We start from the raw sequence: 25,349 nt of genomic DNA, 5'->3' as shown, positions 1-25,349 counted from the left end.
TCTGACTTCTGCAGACCTCAGCCATATTTCTTTTCAGCCTTTTCTTTTCCAAACTGAAGAGTTTTGACCTTAATGTCTCTGCAGACAACAGTTGCTTCATTCCCTCTGTTGTTTTAGTTGCCCTTCCAAGGGCAACAGAAGAGAGAGGAGACCAGAACTGCACACATCACTCCAAGTATGGGCATAATAAGGTTTTATACAGCAGCAGATTGTTTCCTTTGTCTTGCTCTCATCTTGTTGGATTCTGGGCTACTGCTGCGTATTAAGCTCATTTTTCCGAGAACTGTAAGTGTAGAAAAAGACTTAATTGGCAAGTACTTTCCTAGCATGTGCTGCTGAGGTTCCTGAAGTCAGATTGGATGGACTGGAGCTTTAAGACATCTGTATTCCTGTTACCCTTCTTTTTACTATAGGGTGGCAATATTTTCATGCCAGTGCTGACTGTGTTGTGGGTTTAAATGCTGAGGTCTTTGGAGTTTAGGCTGTGTGAGATGGTGTGTAGTGCTTAGCCAGATGGGCTGTTTTTCCACCCCCTAAAGCATCTTGATTCTGCTGAAGGTGGCAGCAAATGTATATTATATATCTAAGCGGACAAATAGCAAAATGACAACTAAAATAAATACTTTTAGTTAGACATTGTCATTGTATCATTTCAGTAGGAATAAGCTCATAGTATCTCACAAAGGCTTCTGATTTCCTGCTATACAAGCTTTGTCCTCTTTCAACATGCTTTGTGGTTTCTAAGATATAGGTCCAGTTGTGAACTCTTACATAAACATCTGTTTTGGCTGTGCAGATTTCTGGTGTTTTTAGCAAAACAAAGCACATTTTGAATCGACAACTTTCAGTCACATCTGTATTTTCAGGAAGCCTAAGTTGGGCAGGAGCTTGCTGAAGCAGTAGAAGAGGCTTCTGACATTACAGTGACACAGTCAGCCTTGGAGAAAGATTTTTAGCTTTTGTAACGAACTGCTGGCATTGCGGATGGATTCAAGCCAAAGCTTGAACAGCTTTGGCAAATCAAGAGTTTTGAAATTGAGTTTTGTTTAATTAAAACGAAAACCTTTTTCTAGTCCGTGATATAGGCCAGTTTGGTTCTGCTTCTACATTGTAGCAATCCACGATTCTCCTGCAATCCATAACGCAGGTTAGAGAGAATCGATGTTTTCATTAACTACTGAGACGAGCAATATCGTTCAGCTTCAAACTCAAACAATATGTCAATTCCTAAAAAGGATATACATTCGTGTCCGGTGTAACCATGCTGAAGAACATTCTTCTAGCAAAAATCAGCAGTTCTTCACAAAGGAAACATATTTGTCCGCAAGAGCTCGTAATGGAGGGAGATTTACTGCCAAACACATTATTGTACATGCTTTCTATTCATCTATTACAGCGTGAACCCAAACTTCACTGCGTCTCACAAGTACTGTATGTTTAATACTGTTGCATTAACTGTATGCTTAGCTTTGTTCCCTAGCACATCTTCATACATTACTTTGTCTGAAGTGTTTATGTGACCTCTGCTAACAGCGTTGGAGTGTTTCAGTAGTACTTAGTGCACGTAATCGCAGCTTGCTTCTTTTAGGAACCAGTGCTGTGTATTCCCCAGGTGAGAAAGGGAAACTGGGCCACAAGGACATGGATCTGCCTGCTCAGCCCATTCCCCTGAAATGCAGATATTTACATCAGGAGTCTGTGGTGGCTACGAGCTGCATGTAGCTCATGCTCTAGTGTCAAGATGCAGTCTGCAATGTGGGGGAGCTGGAAGCACAATGTCAGAGCGCTGCGGTAGAGCAGAGGCTGTAACCCAGATTTCTTAATTCCTGGCTTATTTTCAAACCGCTGTACTACTGTTCTTGCTTTCCAGGTCCTTTTTGCATGATATTAAATGCTTTGCATAGAGTACTAATTCAGAAAAATATCTTCTTTTGTGAAAACATGATTTAAGACACAACTAAGAATGTTTGGGAGTGGAATATTAATGTAGTAACATTAGAAAGCATTCCTGTTTCTGTAGCTACCACGAAGCACGGAACTTGAAATGCTACAAATAAATTTCATCCACTGGAAGAAGCTTTGCTGTCAGTGGAATGGGGAGGGGTGTCCTCATCTCTGCGTGTTCTTTGTGCAAGAGGAGAGGTGCACCTGCATCCCCTGTAAGATGTGCAGCTCTTCGTATTTGGGGGCAGGGAAGAGAGTGTGAGGCACCCACGCTGGTAGTCTGAGGCGTAACAAAACAAAGATGATCTCTTTTCCTCATTTCCATGTGGTATCTGTTGTGGCCTTCTGCCACTGCCATCTGAAACTGAAAAGGAGTGTTAAAACTGTGTAAAATAAAATACATGGCTTGGGCACATTGTCTTCATTCAGGGTGTTGTAGGCTATATTTTGGCTGTAATTCCTCTGTCCTTGGTAGTTGAGTAGGACAAGTGTGTATGTGCTCCTGTCCTCCTCTCGTGCCGTGTTCCATATGGTAGTACAGATTTGCTTGCTCACTTGAGATTTCTTAGCTGCTCTTTCTGGGATCATGATCCCCTGTGAAATGGCTTTTTTTTTTTTGCTTCTTAAAGATGGAGTCCTTGAGTAGGTGGTACAACCTGTTGTTTTTCTTTAGAAGGGAAGAGAGAATAGTGAAGTGGAAGTTTGGGGTATGTCTCTGTTGACTTTCTGAGACAGAGGGAGTATTTCTTATATGTTAGAGGGAAGTTCTTTGTTTACATTTATTTGAGAAGAGCTTTTGCACTTGAGTTCCTACTACTTTCCTAATGGTATTTAAGAATTCAGAAAAATCTATCAAATACTAACCCTTCTTGTGTCCTGCTTGTTGTCATTGAAGATACTCTTAAAGAAACCATAAGGAAATAGGTTTTTCTCCTTTGTTATTTTTCAATGATGTGCAAGCAGTTATTTCTTACCTTCTAACTTTTACTGTAGAGGACAAGTGACTGTTATTGCAAGAAAAATTGATATTTTCTTTCTTACTTGACAGCAGGAGATACAGGAGGAGATACCAGTTTTAGTTTGACTGGACCTCATTGCTTGAACAAATCTAAAGTGAAAGCCGTTACGGTAGCAGAGAGCAGCAGCAGTGTTCAGCAATGGTTTTTTTTTTTGTCTCCTTCCAACTATTTGACCTTTTCCACACAAATAGCTTAAAAAATCTGAAAAAAACCTCAAGAAGTACTCTCTTACTTCTGGCGGTGTATTTTTTCAGTCTTCAGGGTTGGAAACGGTGGCTGTTCTAGTCTCTTATTATTTTTATACTCTTTCAGTGTAGGGTGCATACCATCTTAAGATGGTGCCTCAGTTCAGAGGCCTAAACCGCTTTGATTTAAATGAAATAATAGTGTCCACGTGTTCATCCTCTACTGGTTCTATTTTTAAAGGCATCTCACTTTCAGCAAGTAAATGCTCTGGATTTCTTTGAAAGTTGTGATTGTTTCATGCTGTTCAAGCGTATGATCCGATACAGTTTGTATGCAGCGATTTTTTTTTTGTTAATATCTTTATTTTTTGCTTATTTTCTCTTCATAAGTTCTTTAAAGTGGCTCAGAAGTTGCCAGTAGAGCTACAGAATTCGTCCCTGCTCGTTCTTAAGGTTGTGATATACCAGTGTTCTGTTCATAACTACTACAACAGATCTCTTTTTCTCCATGAAGTATATAGTTTTGAATGTCTATATTGCTGATGTAAACCAGAAACCTGTATGGACCATAGCTACCCTTCCAAGGATAAAGGAAGAGGAAAATTCAGGATGACTTTTTTGCAGAAACCAACTTTTTGAGTGCTACCTACTGTAGGAGATAAGAATATGTCTTTTTGGCTATTGCTGGTTCCTGGGTCTTCCTGGTAGTGTGATCGAGTCGTTCCAGGTACGGGCTTCTGGATCCGGTGGCAGGATGGGTCTCAAAAGGGCATGAGTGGAGTGAAGAGAGAGAGGGAGAAAGAGAAGATTGTATCGATTCTTGAGTACATCTCAGAAATTTGGCGTGACAGCAAGAAACTTTTGTCTCCTGTGCCAGTTTCATTAATTTTTCAACAGTTTTGTTGGAATCTCAAACTTCATTGATCTTAAAAAAAAAAAAAAAAAAAAAAAAAAAAAAAAGAATCTTGCTAGATGATGTTACTCTGAAGTTTAAATAAATGAGGGGGCGAAATAAGGGCTCATGATTGTACTGACTTCTTCACTGTACTGGTGTATGTTTGAAAACAGATTGACTATTGGAAGGCATGGGTAGGCTTTTGATGTATTTCTCTACGTACTTGTGATATCCCTAGTGTACTTTTGGCAGGTAAGTAGTAGTAACTGCAAGACTCCTGACAAATAGTTGCACTGGTCCCTGAGTTCAAAGTAGCATTTCTTTTTTATGGATCTTTGTAAGTAATAAATCGGGATATATTTCACATGTTATACTATGCCCATATTAATGACTCTCTGGAAATACGATAACTAATAGATAACTTTCCCTTTCCATAAATCCAGTAGTGTAGTAAAAAAGCTCTGAAGCATCTGAAAACTGGGGAAGTAAGAAAACACAGTATTTATGTGTTTTTATTTTCTTGAAGTACATTGTTCTCTACTGAACACCAGACAGGCACATTTACCAGAAATAAACTTCACTCAGTGAAGTGTACTGACTAATAAGAGTGACTGGTTTGCGGTAGGTAGTGCATTTTCTAGGCACGGGCTTCCTGTCCTTGTAGAGAATTTCAAAATATCCCTATTTTTGTCCTTAGGACTTTGTCTACCAGTGATGATGTTGAGGACCGAGAGACTGAGAAAGGCCGCCTGGAAGAAGCTTATGAGAAATGTGACCGCGATTTGGATGAGCTCATTGTCCAGCACTACACCGAGCTCACCACTGCGATCCGCACGTACCAGAGCATCACTGAACGCATCACCAACTCGCGCAATAAGATCAAACAGGTGAAGACTAACTTTGCATGTGTTCCTGTGTTTGCATCCGCTCCACAGGGTGTATTCTGGGTACAGATCTGTGCAACTCCTCTGTCTTTTTCCTGTGTACTGTCCTTTTATTAGTAGTGTAATGTTGTAAGCTCCCATTTTAACCTTTTATTTCTGTCTCCCTTTTTCCAGTTACTTGTCATCATTCTGAACTGAACTAAAAATTGAATTGAGAAAGCGCTGTTACCCACTAATTCTGAAGTAGGCCTGATTTTCAAGTCTCTCTGTGGCATGGCTAGGAGCGGACCATCCAGTCCTAATAGTGGTCCCAGGCTACATCGTCTTGGCAACATGTTTTGCATAGGATCTCTTGCTGTTGTTTGAGAATGCAAGTAATTAAAAAGCAAAATGAGAGGTGGATATGAAGCGCAAAGCTTTGCAGTGCCCCCTGTTCATTTATTGTCTGGGCATGTTGCAGTCAGGTTTTTGAAGTCGAAGGGCTGCTAAGCTAACACCTTTCCATCTCATCTGTTCATGTTTTGATATGCTGGCCTCCAACCACCTCCTAAATAGTCTGGGTGATTCATCAGCTAGCTTTTTTGCTCAGAGAATATGAATTTTGGTGCTATTTCCAAACTCAGTTCTGTTGTGTGAATGTACATGAACTCTGTGCCCCCGTATCTTTCTGTATTTTGAGTGCTCACACTTCGGTATCATGCCAGTAAATAACTCTGGCACTCTTTGTTGTGGACTTGTTCCATCTGCTCTCTCCTTGCAGCAATAGATTAATTCTTTGGTCTCCTGTCTCATCTTTTACTTCCTGTATAGTTTGCTGTACCTAAACTTTGCAAACTAGGCACCAGATTTATTCCGGCTTTTTTTTCCTGACTCTGTGGAGGTCTCAGCTTAAAACCTTTCACAGCAGCGCTTTAGGAGCAGTAGGCTTTTACCCTTCTGGCTTTTAAAATTCATTTAGCATTTTCAGAGAAAATGAGACCATTCTGATGCTTTCCAAGGGTAAGAGTTCATTCTAGGATTTATGTACAAAGCTCAGCACTTTGAAAGCCGAGATCAATTGCACTAAATTTGAAATAAACTGTAGCCAGTGGCCTATTTTCACACAGTATACTAAGCTCTGCAGAGGTCAAAACAAACGTATAGGGGTGTGACCTTTTGGTCCTACTTAGAAGAATGACTGTAAGGGTGAAGGACCTTTTGATATTTAAGTTTTCTTATTAGTTTTGGTCAATATGTATTGAAGTAGCTTTGACCTAATCTCATGGGAGGCCCCAGATCTGGTTTGTCATCAATCTGTATTACACTATCAGACTTCCTTTTGATGTTCTCCTCTTGTGGAAGGTAGATGATCCCACAGGCGTTTACTTGCATTAGAAATTGTGGAAGTGATAGATAGTCCAGATCCCTTTGTGTACCTACCTTTTGTAGTCAATTCTTGTATGAATTCCTTTTGGGAAAGGCTTTGTTTTGAATCTAGCTTTAGAGGTGTTACCACTGTGAAACTGAATTACAAAGTAGAAACAATTCGGCCTACCAAGGGGAGGTTCTTTCTTAAAGACTTGGTATTCAATCCTTCCCCTGCTCCCAAACGTAGATATACTTGATCTTCTTTCTTGCAAGGACAGGAGTAGGAATGTCTTGTGAGATTCCTTCTAGCGCCACGATTGTTTTGCTGACCTAATTTTGGCTCTGTGTAATAGCAGTCCACTGATGATGGTGTGCTAGGTCAGTGAAACATTTTAAATTAATGTATTAAACAGGGATTAGGTCTGAAATGAACTCGGTATGCATTTTAGTTTGCCTCTGCTTTTGTAGCAAGTTATGACACACTTACATTAGGTTTTCTGTTGGCTGAGGATTTTTCTGTTTTCCTTTTCAGAAGGACATTTCAGAGTGCAATGTTACTGTATTGAAATCTTAGTCTCTTCTGACTCTGGATGGAGGCTGGTTTATGTAGCTATTGTTGTTTACCGGTTGTCTGTATTTTGGTCCATCTATGTGTTTCGCATGTAGTTTTTTAAACTGCCTTTAGATGAACAAGGTAGGAGAATGTGCAGCTGAAGTGGGATTTCTGGAGTGCTTTGCAGGCTCATTATTTAAAAATAAATTGAAGGGCCTACTTCTGAGAGTCTCTCTTCATGTGTAATTCAGTGAGAGTTCAGCCTGAGAAAAGGTTGGACCCTAAGTATTCGTAACTTATCACAGAAACAAGAGTAGTGTGAAAGCAATGTGTGAAGCTGTGTTGCTAATTGCTTCCACATTTTAATATGTATTATTGATTTGCATTATGCAAGAAAAGCTAGGTTATACTGACCTTACCAGAGGACATTGGGAGAACCTGAAAGCAGGGAAGGCAGGCTGTGCGTTTGAACAGAAAGAATGGAGAAGAAAAACTCCTGATGTTTCCCAAACAGAGTAGAATAGTAGAGACTTTGCCATTTAGAGAGGAAGGCATGAGGCTCAAAACCAAACTGAATGGCAAACACCAAGGTGTTTCTCTAGGTGATGTAATTGCCTTGATAAATAATGCTGAATTGAACTGTATCTTGACTGCTATTTGTTTTGGTGAAACCATATCTCTTACAAAAAAAATTGGTATTGCTCGAGGTACTAGGAAAATGGTTGTACTCTTAGATAGTCAGGTTTCAAGAAATGGACACCAAACTTGGAGATGTGCCAAAAGATTTAATAGGCAGATGGAAAATGTTTACAGCAGAAAAATTAGTAGTGGCTTATTTGCTTTCACTGAAAATTGGATTCTTGCTGTATGCCAAAATACCAAACTGATTTTTTTGAAAACGTGCAAATAAGTCTTTGGTCGTGGTTAATAGGATCCTGTGTTTGTTCACGTTTTGATATTCAGTTAAATTTTCACTAGTGGTACCAAACTTGTACTAAAAAACATTTCACTATGAAAGCAGTTCCGGTTTGTATGTACTATGTTTCCCTTCAGCCAAAGGAATAACCAGAAATTTTAACGAACTTGGATTTGGTTATAGTCTTGTGATATTTTTGGGATTCCTAATAAAGTAAACGTAGGAAAGCACTGATCTATGTTAGAAGCGCCAGTTACTGGGACAGATTGCATTAATCTTTTGACATGTTGCTTGTAGGTGAAGGAGAATCTGCTATCATGCAAGATGCTGCTGCATTGCAAGCGGGATGAGTTGCGCAAGCTGTGGATTGAAGGGATTGAGCACAAACATGTCCTGAATTTGCTGGATGAGATAGAGAACATCAAGCAAGTGCCTCAGAAGCTGGAACAGTGCATGGCCAGCAAGCACTACCTCAACGCAACAGACATGCTGGTAAGAGGTGGTACATGGTGCTGGGCCAGTATCTACCAGAAACACACTGGTCAGCTGTCTGATCGTCTGCAGACAGATCTGCCGCCTGTGCTATTACTTGCTTTTTTCTCTGCTTAGTTTCTTCTGTTGTCATTTGCTGCTTTCTTGTACTGGAATTTCCATTTGGTTTCGGTTTGTTCCTTCCTGACTGGGTTACAGTCTCCCATCCTGTTCGGTTAGCTCTTGTCTTTCAGAGCTGTCTTTACCTGTTTACGTGTCCTGACCCTGATGATTTCCATAACCATCTAGTTCTCTACCCATTTGATCTGCAATAGGATTTCCTTCTGCTTTTGCAACCTGGTGCTTTATTTTAAAATTAATTTCCCAGACAACTGCCTTTATCATCTTCTTTCTTTATACCTTATCAATTATTTCAAACCCATTTTTGTTATGGAAGAACTATCCTGTTTCTCTCCTATTTCATCTCCCAGAACACACTCACAACTTTGGTCATTATTCAGAGGGGAGATTGTCTTTCACCATTTGGGTGTGTTTGCCTCTCATTGTCTTCCTCTAGGTCTTTTACCAGGACTCTTGATCCTTTCTACTTATTTCCAGCTCTTTTTTCATCTTTTTTCTCCCTCCCTTCAAGTGTTTTTCCTTTTCAGTTCCATCTCTTTTACAAGCATACCTTTCAATTCCAGTCCTGTGGTGGAGGTAGAAGTTTCTTGAACTTCTCTAATAACAATCCTTTTCTTTCTCTTGTTTCTAAAATTAACAAGCACACTTCTTTACCAGGCTCCCATCCTTTCTTTCCTGGAACTGTCTTCTACCAGTAATTAAAAACTCAATGTAAGAAAACACATTTTTACTGTAAGGATGGTTGAACACTGGAACACATTTCCCAGAGGTGTTGTGGAGTCCTCATCTGTGGAAAATTTTCAAAACCAGACTGGATGTGGTCCTGGGTGACTGGCTCTAGGTGACCATGCTTGAGCAGGGGGGTGGATTAGATGTTCTCTAGAGGTTCTTTCCAACGTTAAGCACTCTGTGATTCAAAAGTGAAGGCAGAAGAAGTATGTCTGTTTGTATTCTTCTTTGTGTTTGCCAGAGAATGCCTTTAAGGAAATCTTTTCATTGGCTTGTTACTGTTGTGGTTTTTTTTTTTTTTCAACTTTACTGTCCTTTGTATTTCACTTAGCTGTGCCTCTTCTTCTCTTCTTTTTAATAAGTCATTATTCACCAGGATAAAGAGCTGGAAATCTTAGTGCTGTCACCTCATATTCCTAGAGCCCAGACTTGAACTTTAATTTCCTTCTTTCTGTTTTATCTCATTTTACCTTAAATGTGACTGTCTAAAACTTACCTTGTTCCCTCTGAAACATTTTCAGCAGTTTGATGTCAGTCGTCTTGTCCCTTGCTCTGACGGCATGTGTAGCCCTATCTGGATTTTCGTTGTTGCTGTCACATCCCCTTGTCTGATTTCACTCTGCCATCACCTTCCTGGTTTTTTCTGTTGCTCATATTCTGTTTTCACGCATTGCACTTGGTGCAATCGTCTTTCTATAATCTGGTCACAATTTTCCCTTTCTTCCTTTTTAAAACCATTTTCTAGGAACCTTCTCACTCTTATTCTCCTTAGAGTCTCACTGTCCTTCTAATATGAACTACTGTCTTTCTCACCGTGTTGTAAGCCATCTGGGACGGGTAATGTGTCCATTTCTGTTGTGTAATGTAGAGTGGAATTTTTATGATACTTTATAAAATGTTATGTAAAACCTATTAGAATTCCTGAAAACAGATCAGCAATGCAGTGACTTCAGGCAGCATATATGAGAAGAGCGCAGTCAAGTTTTGCCAAAACTTTTGTTGGGAAATTGGAGTGTGGTGTTCGTCTGATATTTCCAATTGTGAGAGATAAAGAAGTAGATGTAAATTAAGGGCATTCAGTATAGGGAGGAAGACACGGTATTCAGAGTCAATGTCAGTATCAGTCGAAATGTTGGTGCTTTCTTACTGATGGACTTGCCATCAGTTTGCTTGGTTTGGTTTTATTTAAATTCAAAAAAGTTCTTTTCAGAAGGAAATTCCAGTTAAGTAATTAATTTCCTATCTGGAATATAAGATAGGAAGTGTAAGAAGAAAAATAACAATACTTAGGATTTATCACATAATATGCTTTAGAAATGGTTTGCAATATGTGTGTTTGTTATATATTATTGGTTGGCCATATATCGCATGTGCTGTTTTCATATATATACGCTTATATACATACACACGTGTGTGTGTGTGTGTGTAGGTAAGGTTGCCCAAGGCTATGAGATAAATAGAGCCAGTATTAGACCTCACTGAAGTACAGACTTCTGTAGTACACCATGCTGGTTTTTGTGTTTGGTTGATTGTTTTTTTTTTTCCAGAATAGAGTATCTTTTCTAAGAAACCAACTGATAACGATATAAAAAGCAGCTGTTAGTTTTTTTTTAATGTATCAAGGAATGCAGAGAAACCTCAAGTGAAAATTGAACACGCTATTTCAGCCATTCATTGACACTTGCAATTCTCATTTGAAGAGAAGTGTACCTGTAATAGAGAAATGGGAACCTACCTGCATTTGGAGCTTTTTCATAGATAAAAATCGCCGCAGGCTCATTGGCTTTTGCCATCTTCTGTTAACACTGCCTCTGCACAACTGTGATGTTGTAATCGCTCACTGGCTGCAGGATAATTCCTTTCTCCTTTTATATGATATGAAAATTATGTAAAATAATTACTAAACTGTCAGGGATGCAGAGTGTATATAGATCTCTCTGTCCTTTTGTTTCATTCCTCAAGGTAAACAGATGCTCATGGCTTAGAAAAAGCCCAAAGTGATCTGACAGGGAGCTTGTATCCTTCACGTTGAAATTGGAGCACTGATTAATGTTGTTGCCTGTAGCCTTGTGATATGTACAGTCGAAATTAGACCTTTGCAGTCGTCGTGTTAGGTTGATGCAAGCTCTCTAATGGCATAATTTCTGGTTGGTGCATCACATTTCTCCAGTCTGTTCTTTGTATTCCACTCACATTAATTGAAGTAATTTTGCCACTGAAGCGTGTTTCAAACCTCTGCATTTAAATTGAAATTTTAATTCCCTTATTGTTTGGAAAAGACAGCTGAAGATGGCTTGTTACAGGTTTCATTATCACTCAAAACTCTCCAGCTGCTGGTTCTAATGTGCAGTGACTGAGTAATGCTGGGAAGAATTGTTAATAAAAGAATGGCAGCTTTTCCCAGTAGTATGAACACAATGCATAGGTATTTTGTGACAGTTTACATTTGTATGAAGTTAAAAATTTTAAGTGGCAGCTTTTTTGTTTCTGATTCTGTATCCATCTAGAGTAGCACAGATGAACTTCAGATATCATGTATTCACGTTCTGTGTTCCGCCAGCATCTTGATAATACACACTCCGGTGAGCAGAGCCGGTAGGATCAGGTTTGCTGTTCTGTAATTGCACCTTACACAGTTTGTGTTAAAAGAACACAAGTTCCAACCTCCCTTGAATTGTGAAGCTTTGGAGAAATTAGGAGGGTCTGGAACAGATAGAACTCCTGTTTGAGATCGAATACATTTCAGTTATTTTCAATTTCTGTATATGCTTTTTTTAAAGTATGAGTTTGTACGTTTTTCTGTATCGGATATGTTTTTTCACACACACTTCATTGTTAAAAGTGATGTTCACTTTTATGAGGCAATTGAGTGCGCATGCACACATATGCGCGTGTATTTTCTGTTTAACTGAAAACATATAAAGGAGACTGACGGGAGACCTTATCATTCTCTACAACTACCTGAAAGGAGGTTGTGGAGAGGTGGGTGCTGGTCTCTTTTCCCAAGTGACAAGTGACAGGGCAAGAGGAAATGGCCTCAAGTTGTGCCAGGGGAGGTTTAGGCTGGATATTAGGAAGAATTTCTTCACTGAAAGGGTTGTCAGGCATTGGAACAGGCTGCCCAGGGAGGTGGTGGAGTCACCATCCCTGGAGGTATTTAAGAGACGTGTAGATGAAGCGCTTAGGGACATGGTTTAGTGGTGGACTTGGCAGTGTTAGGTCTGCGGTTGGACTTGATGATCTTAAAGGTCTTTTCCAACCTAAATGATTCTATGATCAGGTGCTGAGAGGGGAATTCTGACGCAGAAGGAGCTTCCTAAGAAAAACTGTGGACGGTCTCCAAAAGGGAGAGCAGCAGAGCTGGTGGCAGAGGCAAGTTGGGGTTGGGGGTGTAGCTTGCACTTGGCCTGGAAGCACGAGCTTGGTTGCTGGAAGGCAGGAATCCAAATTCTTCTAGAAGAGGTGTTTTAGATGTGCTACACAATGCTATAGCCAAGCCCGAACTTGAAGCAGAGGGTGCACAGCAGGATGGGCAGTGGTGGGCAAGGACAGAAGGGTTCTTGCTTGGAGGAAGCAGTTCCGTGTGTCATCTCCCCCGGCACTGGGCTGTGTCTTGAAGGGCAGTATGCTCTGCCTAGCAGTCACTTAATTAACTCAAGTATCGTAGAGGTCTGTGGTGTTGATCTAATTGTTCTGGCTCTACTGTTGACCCTTGAGATACCCATAGGGAGAAATTAATCTTTTCCATTTGTTTAAATAATCTAAGAGATGAAATACTAAAAACAGTTGAAGGAAGAAATGTTGTTGAATCAAGTAATTAAAGGTCATATCATAATACGATTAAATGAAAATTGCTTAGGCTACTTTCTTTGCATTTCCTGGCTTTTATGTGTCTAGCTTTGCAATTTTAATGAACTAATACCAGTTTGTCAAAGTATATAGAGCTTTTTAAAAAAAATCTTTTAATTCCAGTAGACCATGAAACACTTACTCTGAACTTGATTTATTAGTGCGGGAGTATAGTTCCTTTGGGGTGGGATTGTGTCAGGTAACAAAACACCATGAAACTACAGAAATACATCCATAGGATAGGAGTGACGATAACTGGTATTTCCAGTTGAATTTTTTTTTTTTTGATCAGAGGACGACAAGAAGGAAGAATGAAGGTAGAAAGAAGGAAGTATAGAGCCTTCTGACTAGTCTTCACTTAAGCTTAACTTCACACTTCCTTGTGTTACAGAGCTAGGAACTGATGTGTATGTGTGTTTTACTCATGAGCACATCCTTCTCCTTTAGCCTGCGTGTCTTTGTCCCAAGAAATACAAAGCTGAAGTGACAGTAATTTATTTCTCAAGAAGTATGCCAGGGAATGCTCCAACACCTACTTTTCTTTCTTTTTCGGTGTTAAGGACTTCTATTTCAGTTTTCTTATGTCAGGGAAAGAATAATATATATCTCCTGCTCTGCTTTCTGAAGTGAATAATAGCATCAGGCTTTTCTCAGAGCTGACCGCTTTCTTACTGCAAATTTGCATTGTTGCCAGTTTGTTCAGTTTCTAGAATGGAGCTAGTTGCTGTTATTGTTGCATTAATTTAAATGTACTTGGCGCGGCATCCAGCTGTACAGGAGAGGAGGTTGGTTTGCAGGTAAATTAGGTCATTTTCAATTGTGCTGATGCAGCATAGTTAAAGCATACTGAGTTTACCACCGGCATCCTTATGATGCATTAAACGTATTTTTGCTCAGCTCCATAGACTGTAAGACCTGTATTGGGTTAATTTTTTTAAGAGCATTACTTTGTTGTGAAATCTAGCCTTTATATCAGGTACATACCAGTCTGAACTCGAGATGCTGACCAGCTCCATTGTCTGCATGCCAAAGCATTTTACAAAAAAGTGTTTGGTTTTTTTTTTCTTTGTTAACTGCGGGGCTTTACAACACAACTGGGCTACTTAGTGGGTGAGAACATGGGCAGAAGTCAAAGACGTTTTAATAAGTGGAAATGCTGTGTGAAAATGATCATAAAGCTACTGAGGCAGTCGGAAGGGAGAGGTGGTGTAGGAAAAGGAAATAGAGGAAAGACTAGGCATGGGTAAAGGTATTTTGGAGAATAGTGTATGAGGAGAAGGGACCTCAAACAAGGAGTCCAACAAGGAGCTTAAAATATTGAAATGTTTTCTCAGGAGCAAAGAGAGGATATTGCTCTGTGTGTGTGTGCACATGTGCATATTTGGCCTCTTCTTGCTCATCCCATAATGAATGTATCCGACTCGATAACAGTGTCCCCTACCTTTCTACGCACTTCATGTTAATCCTCTACAAAGGCATTTGGAGTGATTAACATCTTCCGAGAAAACATTGGGTGTTTGTAGCCCTGGGCACAGTTGTTGAGGAGAGTTTTAATTTTTGTTACTTGAATGTGGCTGCTACCTGTGGCTTGCCTCGGTATAGTACGAGAAGAGTCTTTCAATTAAAGTACCGTGTAGTGAGCAGAGTTCTTAGACTACCAGTAGTCTGGAATAATGAAATAAAAAAAAAAAAAAGAAAATTGCAATGCAGTTCTTGGTATGCATTTTATTTACTGTCTGACTTTTAACTGGAACAATGAAAATCAATAGAAATAGTCTTTCGTTTTGTTTCTGTATTTCTTATTGAAGAGCTGGGATTCAGGTACTGCTGTGGAACGGTTTTATATTTTGGAATTTATGCCATAAGTGGAAATAAGAGACTTTTGTTGGTTTGGGATTCTATAGAAATGCTTTTATTACAAAATTTAGATTTTGTCCCTGCTTGAAGTTCTTTATTCTGAATTACAAAAATAGTAATATTTTCCCAATAATTCTTGCCTTGAAGTCCTTCCCCAGCTAATATTGGGTCTTGTCATTGTTGACCTTATTGATTACAAAGAAGCCTTTTAGAAAACAAAATTGAGAAGCTGATATCTCAAGGGTTGTGTCTCATTTCAGATCACCTACTGAGGTGTACAAGTGTTTATGCTTAAAGGAACTGTTTTGTATTAGTTTTTAATGATTGGCAAACCACGTATGGTTGAGGTACGGATGAGAAAGAAGGCAGCTTTGTTTTTATTAAGCTGATATATGCATAGGATATGTTCTAGTGATTCACATATAAGCATGGAAATCATGAGCTTTCTTCTGTCTGCTGCTCATGCATTTAAAATACTGTACCTTTACTCAGATGCTAGGGTTTATTCGTATTATTTGTCTGCCTTCAAGGAGCATTGTAAAGCTTAAGTAATTAAGTTTGGTGGGATACTTATATGAGAAGCATTGGTGCTACGTATTGTTAGAACAATTTTCACCTCTTTTCTGTATGTTTCCCTTATTATTTCTTTTTTCTTTAAATTCTGTTTTCTGATCTCTTCTTTTTTTTAAGTAGACTTGCTAGGCTCGGTTTGAAGATATTAGAACGTGGAGAGTTTCTTTCCCTTTGAAATATCTTATCATTTTTGTCCTCAGTACACTTATCAATAACTTTATCTCATTCTTTTTATCCTGTAATTTCCATTATCTGAGGCAGTCTATTGCATTAAACTGTTAGTGCCTAATCCTGCTTCATCTGCGTTGACACGTGCTTGACCTCAACCCCTCCGCTCTTAGTTAATGCACCAACAAGCACTGATACCTCTCTAGAGTATTATCCTGTGGCTGTTAGCTCTACTAATAACAACCATTCATTTAAGCTGATGAAAGTTTATTAAATAAGAAAACATGCTGTAATGAAGGTGGAGTAGAGGTGTCTAGCATCTTTTTATGGTGAAAGTAAGCCGCAGCTACACGACGAAACACTGTCCTTAATGAAAGTGAGAGGCATCTGTAACGTTATGATCTATGCTTTTGGGAATGGGGATTTCTGAACATCAAATTTAATCTTTCCTGATTATAGTATAGGTGCAGTGACAAGAAGGCCTTTGTTCAAGGCAATTGCTCCTACCATTTAATGATGCATCCTTTCTTGGGAGTGCTCTCCTACCAACTTGAGAGTTTTGTGGCTTAGTTTACATTTACTTCATTTTTAACTCATGAACCTGGTCGTATTACGTACCTTCAGGTTAATATTTCTTTTGCTGTTTAATTGCTGTTGGTAATTTTTATTATTAAAGTATGTTATGGACTGTATTCTGTAAGATATTTACATATTTATTACTTCATCTTTGAATACAGCAGACGTTTTTCCAGTAACCACTGGTCTTTCCATGAATTCTTTTTTAAACTCTGGTTTGTACAGACATAATTATGTCCATAGTAAAATATTGGAACAAACACCAAGAGAAGTTGTTGAAGATAGATGGGGTTATGGGACAATATAAAATAATTTAGATAAATCTGATTGCATTTTTAAAAATGCAACTTAAAAGCTAGTGAATGGTGGGTGAGAAGGTGAAATAGATTTAGGTTTTAGTACAGCATTTGAAACATTTGGGATGAATTTAACACAGAAGTTTTCCACTGAAGTAAACTGATTTATGTCTGGTGAAGTTGGCACAATGCTACCAAGCAACTTTCAAAATGGTTTGATAAAAGAAACATTTCCATGTAGACCTAGGGGAAGACTTCTGCTGAATAGCTCATAAATAAAGATGTATGGACAGTGTCCCTGGTTGAGAAGGAGGCAATAGTTGTCTTACACTACAGTTTAATATTACCTTTTGTAATTTTATGAATTCTGTAATAAAAATCAGTTAGTAAATTCATAGGTGAAGAGTTAATTGAAAGGAGTTAAAGATTCCTTTAAGAACAGAGTGATGGGACACAGAGAGCATAAAACGTTTGAAATATCATCTTGAAGACAGCAAGAGGATCAATTTGGGGAAACTGCAGGTTTGCATTAAAAGGAAAATCCTGATGTTTTATTTTAATGCATTAGGACTCCATTGTTCTAGACATCATTCATATAGAAAGAAGACTTTTGGGACAGAGGTGGTCCTGAAAAAACACACTTTTCTTAATGGCAACTAAGACTAAATGAGGATGCATTAAATCAAGGGACAAAAAAGTATGGAGAAGTGAAGCAAAAGCCTTTTTTATTATTTTTGCTGCCTTCACAATACCTACAACTGTATTGCTAGTCCATGGCAGTGCTCCAGCGAGATTTAATATAGATGTCTGTACAAGGTCAGACCAAAGGTGGTCTTAGGCCAATACTGTGTCTGATGCAGAGGATGCTTAGAAGGGAGAGTGAGGACAGAGCAAGCAACAGCAATCCTTTCCCAAATGCTCTGTAAGCTTCCAGCAGCTGGCAATATGCAGCTTTTGATGGAAAAGCTGATGTCTTTTGTGTTGAATAGCACTCAATAGATATTTCTTCCTTGAACTTGTCCCTGTCACTCTTTGCACCAGTTTAAACTTTTGGCTTCGACGCTGTCCTTTGGCAATGAGTTCCGTAGCTGACCTGTCTGATGTGCTTCTTGTAGATGATAGTGAATCTTTGAGTTGCTAATTTCATCTGATTGCCCAGGAGCTACTGAGGATTCGAGGCACACGGCTATCACAGCTACTGGGGCAATACATGTCTCATTTCTGTCGAGTTGTCACTGTAATGGGAAAAGTCTGGGGCAATTCTGTGATGCCAATAGATACTCTTGACTTTCCCATTTCAGGGAAGTCATTTGACCATACTGTTGTTGAAATTGCTCATGTGCTGTGTTAAAATCCAAGTGAGCAGTTGGATAATCCTCTCTCGTGGTTTTTAGCCACTCTGTTCCTTGAGCACTGCTTTTGGTTTCAGCACTTTATTACTAGAAAGACATTGATGAATTACAGCGAGTGGAGGAGGAAGTAGAATGATTGATGGGTGACAGGACTAAGGCAAATTGGAAAGAATTAAATTTATGTAGCTGGAGTAAAGGACAGCAAGAGAGAAACATAATTTTATAAATATTTTAAAGTTTGTAGAGGAAGACAGTAAGTTAGGTTCAGTCATTGCTGTTTAAACACTGAACAAAAATAAAGGACATTTGCACTTTGTGTTAATGTGATTATAACAGGTTTGCTTTGACGTTTTCGTAAAATAGGAGCAGTAGTCTTATCAGCAACAGATATAAAAGCAGCTTTTGTAAAATATAACGTAATTAAGGCAGTACTATAGTGGTAGGAAAATGGCTGCGTCATCGAATAGACCTCTGCTGTACTTGTAACGGATAATATTGAAATTTCTTTTTAGGGGAGAAAAAAAAAATAAAAGGTAAGACTAGATGGGATGATTGATTTAGAAAGCAAAATTGTGGAGGTCGGCTTGCTGGAATTTGATTCTCTGGAAAACAGTCTTCTGCTCTGTTAAGGCGTTAAAAAAGAATTGTGTTACTCCTTAGCCTTCATATATTCTTTCTCACTGTTGGGCACTGTGCCATATGCTGGCTGCTTGTTGCCTCCTTTTGTAGAAGTGGTTGCATTTCAGTGATATTGATGACTGTGCTGGTGGGAATCTTAAGATAAGGCGCTATGTTTAAGAGAAAACAAACCCCACAAACAAAAAGTAACCCTTTTACCCTGTTCCCATATGTACATTTTCCCTGTCCTTCCATCAAATTAGCTTACACTGACTACTGACCTCAGGATGAGCTGTTTTCTTGCAACCTGAACGCTTTTTTGTGTCTGTAGCTCAGAATCTTTCAAACTAATCTTTCAAACTTCTCCCCCTTTCTGCTTCAGTCATCTGCATCAGTCTCACCCTTTCTGCATCATTTGGTCAGCAAACCCGTTTATCTCAAGAGGGGGAGTGACCTCAGCTATTTCCAAAATATTGCAAAGGAGTCACCTTCTTTAGTTCTCAGACTTTTATAGCTCGCTGTTTGTGTTTAGCTTGTTAATTCTTACAAGACTGTTTAAAGGTGAACAAAATTGGTAGCAATTTCTTCCATCATCTTAATATCCAGTATGTTAATCAACACTTGGTACGGTTCATCATCAGTGTTTTACTCATTAATCCTCACATCCTGTGTACCTTTTCTCCTTTTCCTGTTTTTAAGGGGAAGGAGGCAGTGACAGTCAGGAATAGCTACCTCTGATCTGTGTGCTTTTCATATTTTCTATGCTTTTTAGCTCAAGGCTCCGTGCTTTGGGACCATTTGGGTGTTCTTTAAGTTCAGGGTCATCTTAGCTAGCTCACATTCACTGGTTGTTCGATACCAATTCATGCTATGCTGTATAGTGACCTGTGGCAGTTGAGTAGCAGACAATTCCCAATCTTTGGATTTCTTAAGTGCAGCTTGGGTGCAAGTTTTCCATGTGTCCCATTATTTGGATGTCCCACCCTCAAGGCAGTAACTTTTCAGCTTCAGCTTGATTTACCTTGCATCCAAAATAGCAAACAAATTTACAGATGAAATACAGGCTTACTTGATAAGACTTACGTCAAGCTTCTAATTAAAAAATGCAGTTTAAAAGCAGGCTTAATCAGTTACTCATTACGTGTTTCCAGCAGTGGAGGCTCAAAGTACTCAACAGTCTTCTGCTTTCTGGATGTTAGCCCCTTCCACAAGGATGATGAAGGGACTGGAATATCTATCCTAGGAAGAAAAGCTGAGAGAGCTGGGACTGTTCAGCCTGGAGAAGAGAAGGCTCAAGGGGGATCTTTACAATGCTTCCTCCCTTCAGGTATTTATATTCAAAGAGGACGGAGCCAGGCTCTGTTCAGTGGTGCCCAGTACCAGAGGCAATGGGCACAAACTGGAACACAGGAGGTTCCCTCTGAACATCAAGATCTACTTTGTTACTCTGAGGGTGACCGAGCCCTGGCAGAGGTTGCCCAGGGAGGTTGTGGCATCTCCATCCTTGGAGATATTCAAAAGCCATCTGGACACGGGCCTGGGCCACTGGCTCTGGGTGGCCCTGCTTGAGCAGGGGCGTTGGACCCAATGACCTCCAGAGGTCCCTGCCAACCCAAACCATTCTGTGCCACTGTGATTCTCTCCATTGTCCATGGAAAACATGGGAATTTTGCAGGCAAAACAGCCTCAACTTTTGGAACTCTTGCTTAATTTATTGCTAGTTAACAGAAACTTCTGACCAGTGATTTGGGTTTTGAGGTGGGAAAAAAAGAGAACACAATCAAAGAACACGTAAGTAAACATGTTTTCTCACTCTTCTCCAGGTGCAATTTAAGTCCAACACCTTTACTTCACTCCATTTCCTCAACTTACTTTTTCCATGGCTTGTGCTCAATCTGTCGCAGTTCCTCCAATGAGACGTTGGGTGGCACAGAAAGTCGTTGTCGTCTGTAAGGGTTTCTTTCTGGTACTCTGCTTCTTACTGGTTTCCTCTGCAGCACTTAGGTTCTTCAGATTTTCCTCTGCTACACTTTTTCTTAGAGTGCCTGCTCTGATGTGGGTCACCCACCAACTGCAGTCCCTTTGAGGGTGTCCCTGCTCCAGCATGGGTCATCCCCATGCCACAGTCCCTCAGAGTGCTCCCTCTCCAAGAGTGCATCTCCAGCCGCTTGCAGTTGCTGGTTTCTTTAAATACATTGAAACGGGGTGCCACGTGCTGCCCCAAACCAAAATGACCCGCTGGAAAACTCCTTGTCACGTGTAATTCGTCGTCCTTTAGATACATTTGCAGTGTTAGAAGGTTGGAGGGTCAGTTCTCTAATGCATCATCTGCTCTTAAATTTACCACGTGTTAAATTCTTTGAATACAGACCATAATTTGTAGGTATTCTGCCATTTTCCCCGGTACAAAATCCCAACAGCTGGAGTGTGAGTACCTTCCTGTTTCTTAAGCAAACTTTTCAGGTTAGATCCTTATCTCATGCAGGTCAGGTGTAAGTTGAATTCAGTGGACTGCTTGTTTACATCTGGCTACACAGATTTAAGCCATTTTTTTAGTAATTTTCCTTTCCTGTACCTTTTGAAACTGAGTTCCTTGTAAAAGCAGTAGACAATTCTCCTCCTTTTAAATGTCAGCATTGTCTTTATTCATCCAGCAAGGCACCTGAAACCTTCTAGGTTGCTGCTATTTATTTGCTGTTTTATTCACTGGGTTCAGCTTTTTTCCTTTTGTGATACTGCGTTTGTGTATGACTTGACTTTTTTTTTCCTTTGAATTGTGACCATTGTTTTCTTTTAACCTTTCTCAGTTGTTTGTTCATGTTTTCATATCTGTTGTCTGAACTCAGAATAGGCTGGTATCCCAGACAGAAAGCATTTAGTTTTCTAGTTTGAACAACCATTATTCTGTGGTTTTGCCCTGAAGAAGCACCCAGTTGAGGGCTTCCATTTTCTCTCTGCTCACAAACTTCCAGGATTGTGGAGGTCTAGAATTATAAAACAAATTCCTCTTTTTTCCTTTTCACATCTATTTTACAATGCCTTTTGGAAAACTAAAATACTGTTGGAAAACCTTTTAAGGGAATATGTAGGTTTAATTGCAAGCAGATTTGAAAACTTTGGCCCAAGTCAGGAAAGAAAGAAGAATTTTAACAAATATCTTGCTAGTACTTAGGTTCTAGTTTATTGTAAAACGCTAAATTAAAACCTTCCAAATTAGATGTTATGACAGGGAAATGTTTAGCTACTTTTTTTTTTTAAGGCAATTAAGCCCTATTATAAACTGACCGTGACCTTTAAACAAGCTGCATAATGCTTCTGGTGCCATGGTTATTTTCAATAAACTTGCGATTTTTAGCTCATACAAAGCAGAGCTCTTTTTTCAGGCTTATTTCATTGATCCTTATTTTCTAAAGGGCCATTACTTATTATTGTAGGTAGTAATAAGTAGATATAGATAAGTAGATTTTAACATCAGAAATGACTATCGGATTATATAACCCCAATTTTGTTGTAATGCAGGCCAATATTTTTATTATTATTTGACTAAATACAGTTATTTTGTATTTATTTATTTAAGTATGTCTTTCAATGGGAGAGCCAGACTTCTTTCAGAATTTAATTCAGGTGAAAAAAAAAAAAAGGTGGTGGTGGGGATTACCTACCATTTCTTTTGGTACTATTTGCTCATGGTAAATCAGCTTGTTAAAGAAAAATACTGAGATAATTTGTCTGTTGATTCACCTTCCAGCTCTTATTTCTTGCTGTAGCTCCTCTCCACTCCTCAGACCCTGCCAACAGAAAAATGTTGGGGAGCTCTATTACCTATAATTATCTTTGTGTCTAAGTACTCAAACACAATGCCATTATCTACCCCAACCTTCCAACCTCAGAAAAAAAAGAATCACTTATTCATTTCCATTTAGCTAAGCCAGGTGGGTGTAGGAAAGAGGCTTGAAGGACCCTCAGGTGTTTTTTCTGTACCCTTGAACCACTCATAGTTCTCTTCTGTACGTCTAATTTTCAGGTTCTCTGAAAAAGGCTGCTATTCCATTATCAGTCTTAACCAGAGTCTTGTAGTGATAATTCTTCCCCTCTCTATACAATTCTACATCTATTAGTCCTTTTGTTAGTATGAATAGCACACGGTAGGTAATAGGAGTATTAAAAACCAGGTAACTACTTGGGAAATCTAGTCTAAGCTGAGGAGAGAAAACGAAGAGGAGAAAAATCTCTGATTAAATGCGATACTGTTTCATGTTTTATAGCGTCTTTAATCTTCATTATCTAATACACCTACCAGAGCAAGGATAAGGAGGAAAAAGCAGGGGCGGTGTATTAATCGCACCTTCAGTTCAGTGTATGTGCAGGGTGGCAACGACAGGGAAAACAAGGTTCGGTTCCCTTGCTGACTTTTGGGATAACACAGTATTGTGCCGAATCACGCTGTGTCCTATTATTTGGATGTCCCACTCCTGTATTTGCAGGATCGTAGCCAGCAGATCAAGGTGAGTAACTATGCACTTGGGAGGCTGCATCTGGAGTGCCACAGTGCGTCCAGTTTTGGGGGCCCCTCTACAAGAAAGGTACATACCTTTTCTTGCATGGGAAAGGAAAGGAAGGGGCGCGAGTCCAGCCAGCCCAGGGTGGTGGGGGTTAGAAGCGCACGACGTGTAAGAAGATGCTGCAGTAACTGGGTTCGTTCAGCCTGTGGTTGAACAAACAAAAAGAGTGGGTTTTTTTGCTGTCTGTGACCAGCTAAAAGAGAGGAAAAACGGAGCCAGGCTCCTCTCAGAAGTGCACTGGGAAGGACCAAGAGGCAACCATCAACAATTTCTGTGGGAGAAAGTGACTGGACATAAGGAGAAAATTCTTCCCCATGAGAGGGGTTAAACACCAGGAGCAAGAGACCGAAGAGAGTGCGAATCTCAATGCTTACAGATTTTCAAACCTTGACTGTAGGCCCTGAGCAGCCTGATCTAATGTTGAAGTTAGCCCTACTTTGAGCAGGGGGTTGGACTGGAAACCTCCGGAGGTCCCTTCCGAGCTGAATCAGTATATTATTCTAGCAACACCATGAATGCGGATTCCTGAATTCCAGAATTCTTTGACTTGCTCTAATGGAAAATGTTGAAGTCTGTGCTTATTGCCGTTACATGGCAGTGTTTACTCAGTGACCACAGCATGCGTTTGAGCTACTGCAATCATTTCTCATCCTAGTGTATGGGGATTGTGCAGTTGTGCGTTTGAGATTACTCTTTGGTAGGTGTGCATAGCCTTTGGCCTCACCGCTATCCTTAATAGCAGGTGCTGTATAAGATGGATCAAATGCCTCTTAATTTTCATGTACAACAAGTTCTGTAAAGCAGAGATGAATGTGCAAGAAGATAGCGACCAGAGAAGCTGGGTCATTCTAGCAGTGGACAAGAGGACGGCTGATACTACTTCTCTAAATGTAGAATTGTTTAATTTCCCAGCACTGCTTCTTTTGAAGTGAGCGTTCAAAACGCTGCTGGTGAACTGAAAAAATCCAAAACTTGCTATAATATACTGAAAATATTAAAACCAATGTGGAAATGTTGTAGCTTGTAAGGTTTTTCTATTCTTAATTGTTCAAAGTAATGAAATTAAAATCCTAATAAGTGATACAAATACAGAAGTAAAGGGCTTCTGTCTGTCTGGGGACTCCAGATAACTTTGTAATAAACAAGTGGAAAAATAATATATACAATTTAAATAGAAAATCCCTATGTTTTTAAAGTTTAATATTCAAGAGGGAGAGAGAGAGTTGCCATTTAAAATGTGAAAAACTTATGTTTAGGAATGGTGCTAGCAATATAAATACATTCAACCCCCAACACTTAGGTTTCTATCTAGAATGTACTTTTTTTTTGATTTGTTCTTTATACCATAAGCAGAGGAGCAGCATCCACAATAAAAAATAGAGTTCCAAAAATAAGGGTTTTCTCCTAAATGAAGGTTCTTTAACTGGAGGAATCACTACTAACTTGAGGAACAGCAATGCTTTTTTGCAGAGCAGTATTTGTTGTATTCTGACCTGTTACTGCTTTGTGCAGCCTGTCTCCCACTCATCTGTCTCCTTTTGCGTATCAGGGTTTGAAATGAGAAAAGGTTAAGAACAACTAGTTGAAATGATATGCCCAAGTTGAGTGATGAGTTGATAACACAACAGTAAATAAATCTCTATGATCTTCAAAGTTGGAAGTATTTTTACCATACATTTGGGTCTCTTGCATAATACAAATGATGGTGTGTTACTAGCTCAGTGACAGCATAAAATGCTGGTCTTGATCTAAACTTTGCCAATGATAGACATAGTACCTGTTATGAATTCAGTTTTAAGTCTTATTTCTTTTTAGTCTTGCTCTCAGTGCTCACCTTTTTTCTTGGCTGCATGTGGCATCGGCCGTCCTCTCCGCTGACCCACCGTGGTGATTTTGCAAGTCCCTTTGTAACCTCGCTGTTTCTCAAGATAGTTGACCGTCTTGTTAACATGGCCCAGCTGGATACTTGGACTTTAAATAAAGCCAATTGTAAACTACTTCTGCTTGTGTTTCCAAGTAGTCAACAGAGCTGTTGTCATTATTACTGCTTTTTCTATTCACTTTCTGCTTCCCTTTCTTTTCCATCCATCTCTGTAACTCTTAATCTCCCTGCTTCTGGCGAGCAAAGCCTTTGGGATGGCAGTGTGGTTATTTGCTGAAAATGAGTTTTAAGGACTGATCTTTACCAGCATAATAGGGTGGCACACAAGCTTGTCAAGGTCTCTCTTGTAACAGTTCCGTTGTTAGATCTATCTGTAGTGTATTTTTAATTTTGTGCATTCTTTGTATACATCTTTGCATCATTTTAGTTGCTTGTGCTACCGTTCTGTGGTAGGTTATCCAGCACAGAAATTAGATGAGTGTTTTAATCTCATATTTTTATGAGATTATCTATATAATCTGGGGTGCTGCTT

At 39.4% G+C, this 25,349-nt stretch overlaps 1 protein-coding gene across 1 annotated transcript in view; it reads left to right on the top strand.

Annotated features, from left to right (window-relative positions):
* EXOC4 (exocyst complex component 4) overlaps window positions 1-25,349 on the top strand; it is a 413,543-nt gene that overhangs the window by 17,944 nt on the left and 370,250 nt on the right. The window contains exons 2-3 of the mRNA XM_059816543.1: window positions 4,741-4,930; window positions 8,041-8,235. Coding sequence (XP_059672526.1) covers window positions 4,741-4,930; window positions 8,041-8,235 — 385 coding nt within the window. The remainder of the gene's footprint in view (window positions 1-4,740; window positions 4,931-8,040; window positions 8,236-25,349) is intronic.

The sequence above is a fragment of the Gavia stellata genome, chromosome 4 (genome assembly GCF_030936135.1).
Source record: "Gavia stellata isolate bGavSte3 chromosome 4, bGavSte3.hap2, whole genome shotgun sequence".
NCBI classification, from domain to species: domain Eukaryota; kingdom Metazoa; phylum Chordata; class Aves; order Gaviiformes; family Gaviidae; genus Gavia; species Gavia stellata.
Note: the sequence above shows the minus strand (reverse complement) of the source record. Positions and strands in the feature narration are given on the sequence as shown.